Source organism: Austrofundulus limnaeus, unplaced genomic scaffold (genome assembly GCF_001266775.1).
Source record: "Austrofundulus limnaeus strain Quisiro unplaced genomic scaffold, Austrofundulus_limnaeus-1.0 Scaffold181, whole genome shotgun sequence".
Lineage (NCBI taxonomy): Eukaryota > Metazoa > Chordata > Actinopteri > Cyprinodontiformes > Rivulidae > Austrofundulus > Austrofundulus limnaeus.
In genome coordinates this window covers 712,069-714,111 of record NW_013952583.1, presented here as the reverse complement: position 1 = coordinate 714,111, position 2,043 = coordinate 712,069, and the positions used below count along the sequence as shown (strand labels likewise).

At 40.7% G+C, this 2,043-nt stretch overlaps 1 protein-coding gene across 1 annotated transcript in view; it reads left to right on the top strand.

Moving 5' to 3' along the window:
* dctn1b (dynactin 1b) overlaps positions 1-2,043 on the top strand; it is a gene marked incomplete at its 3' end in the record, with an annotated part of 38,799 nt that overhangs the window by 18,157 nt on the left and 18,599 nt on the right. The window contains 2 exon segments of the mRNA XM_014018029.1: positions 462-659; positions 820-1,024. Coding sequence (XP_013873483.1) covers positions 462-659; positions 820-1,024 — 403 coding nt within the window.

Sequence of the window (2,043 nt, the reverse complement as noted above, 5' to 3'; positions counted from 1 at the left end):
TCCTTCTTTACTGAATGGGAGGAGGAAATGTTGTGTTAGCTGTGTGTGTGTGTGTGTAACAGTGCTGCTGTCCCTCCCTCCACTCTGCATTCTAAATGATTGACAGACCACCGACTAACATTTTCGTCCAGTCTCGTCAACGAAAACTCACACACGTTTCGTCACGTCATCAAAGAGCTATGTTTATTTCGTTACCGTCTCGTTATCATCATGAAAAAAGGGAGCGTCAATGAAAATATTTCATCATCGTTAACGAAAACAACACTGATGTGCAGACACGCACTCTATAAGCATGTTGACACGAGCTACAAACAGATTCATGCATGAGCAAAAACCTGTTTCAGAACACGGCTCAAGCTTCCTTCTTTGTTGTACGCTTTCACTAACGTGTGATTTTATTTATTCCTCTCACCTTCCTGGTCTTGTCAAATGACTCCTTTATTTCGTCGTCTGTGCCGCAGGAGGAGGAGGCGCTGCGGGCTCAGGTGAAGGACCTGGACGAGAAGCTGGAGACGCTGAAAATTAAGCGAACAGAAGACAAAGCCAAGCTGAAGGAGCTGGAGAAGCATAAGATCCAGCTGGAGCAGCTGCAGGAGTGGAAGGCCAAGATGCAGGAGCAGCAGGCCGAACTGCAGAAACAGCTCAAAGAGGCCAAAAGGGTGAGGAGACAGGTGGAGGACAAGCAGCTGCTGCTTCATCTCAACACTAAAGGACACMTTTATAACAAGTATAGAGTCGGCTCAATGTGAATACTGGATCAGAACAGTGGGTTTTAGAGTTTTTCTGTCATATTTCTGTAATATTAATTATTTTGTGTAGGAGGCTAAAGAAGCCCTGGAAGCAAAGGAACATTACATGGAGGAGATGTCAGACACAGCTGACGCCATCGAGATGGCGACGCTGGATAAGGAGATGGCTGAGGAGCGAGCAGAGTCCTTACAGCTGGAGGTTGATTCGCTTAAGGAGAGAGTGGACGAGCTCACCATGGATCTGGAGATCCTCAAACACGAGATCGAGACAAAAGGTACCAGAAAACAAGATCAGTGATAGAAATGAGACAACCTGCTGTGTTTTTAACGTTAGACACTTGGATCAGTTTTTAGTTTGATCTTACCACTACCGGTCAAACATTTTAAAACAACCTCATTTTTCTAGGTTTTTAATTTGATATTCAAGCGGCTCAAGTCCAATAAACAACTTGAAATCGTGCAGAGGTTTTAAAAATGTAAGGTCACCCAAAACTGAAAGTCAAGATGATGGGCCGAGTTGAAAGAGGAGTCGTTACAAGAATTATTAGAAAAATATGTTTTTTATTTTAACCCCCCGCAAAAAAACCCCAAAAAACTGAGCTCGTAAAAGAGGCCAACATAACAAAATGAACTCAGTCAAAAACATGACCAAACTGACTGCATAACAAAACATAACTGACCTTCTGAGACATGACACGCAAAGGTTTATACTGTATACACTCTGGCTAATCAGACCATTACAACACATGAAGGCTAACACAACACAATACAGTCACTAACTACAACAAAAATACACAGTACAGTTCAGTTCGCTAATAAACTAAATTCTAAAGAAGAAAATCAAATATTTTAAACTCTAAATGTAAATATTCAGTTAAGCACAAAAGCTTGTTTAAACAAAGAAAGTACAAGGTCCCCCTCTTCAGCAGGAACTGGTGGTGCGGTCCAGTTATCCACCTCCTGCAGTTAAGTGTCAAGCACTGGCCACCATCTTTTGTCTGGTAACTCCCCGAGATCACAGCAAGAAACCAGTAAAAGAAACAAGAATTAGTCAAAAGCACAACCAAATAAACGAGTTGATAAAAGTACATAAGTAAAACTATGTGCGTGCTTACAAATAGAACAACTGTATTTGAAATCAACAAATGACACTCTATTGCAAAATAAAGTTTAATGTATTTGAATGAATAAATAAATTAATTGAATGTGCATGAGAGTTACTGATAGGGGTGTAAGAAAATATCGATACACTGAAATATCGCGATATTTCATTTCCCGATACTGTATCGATATT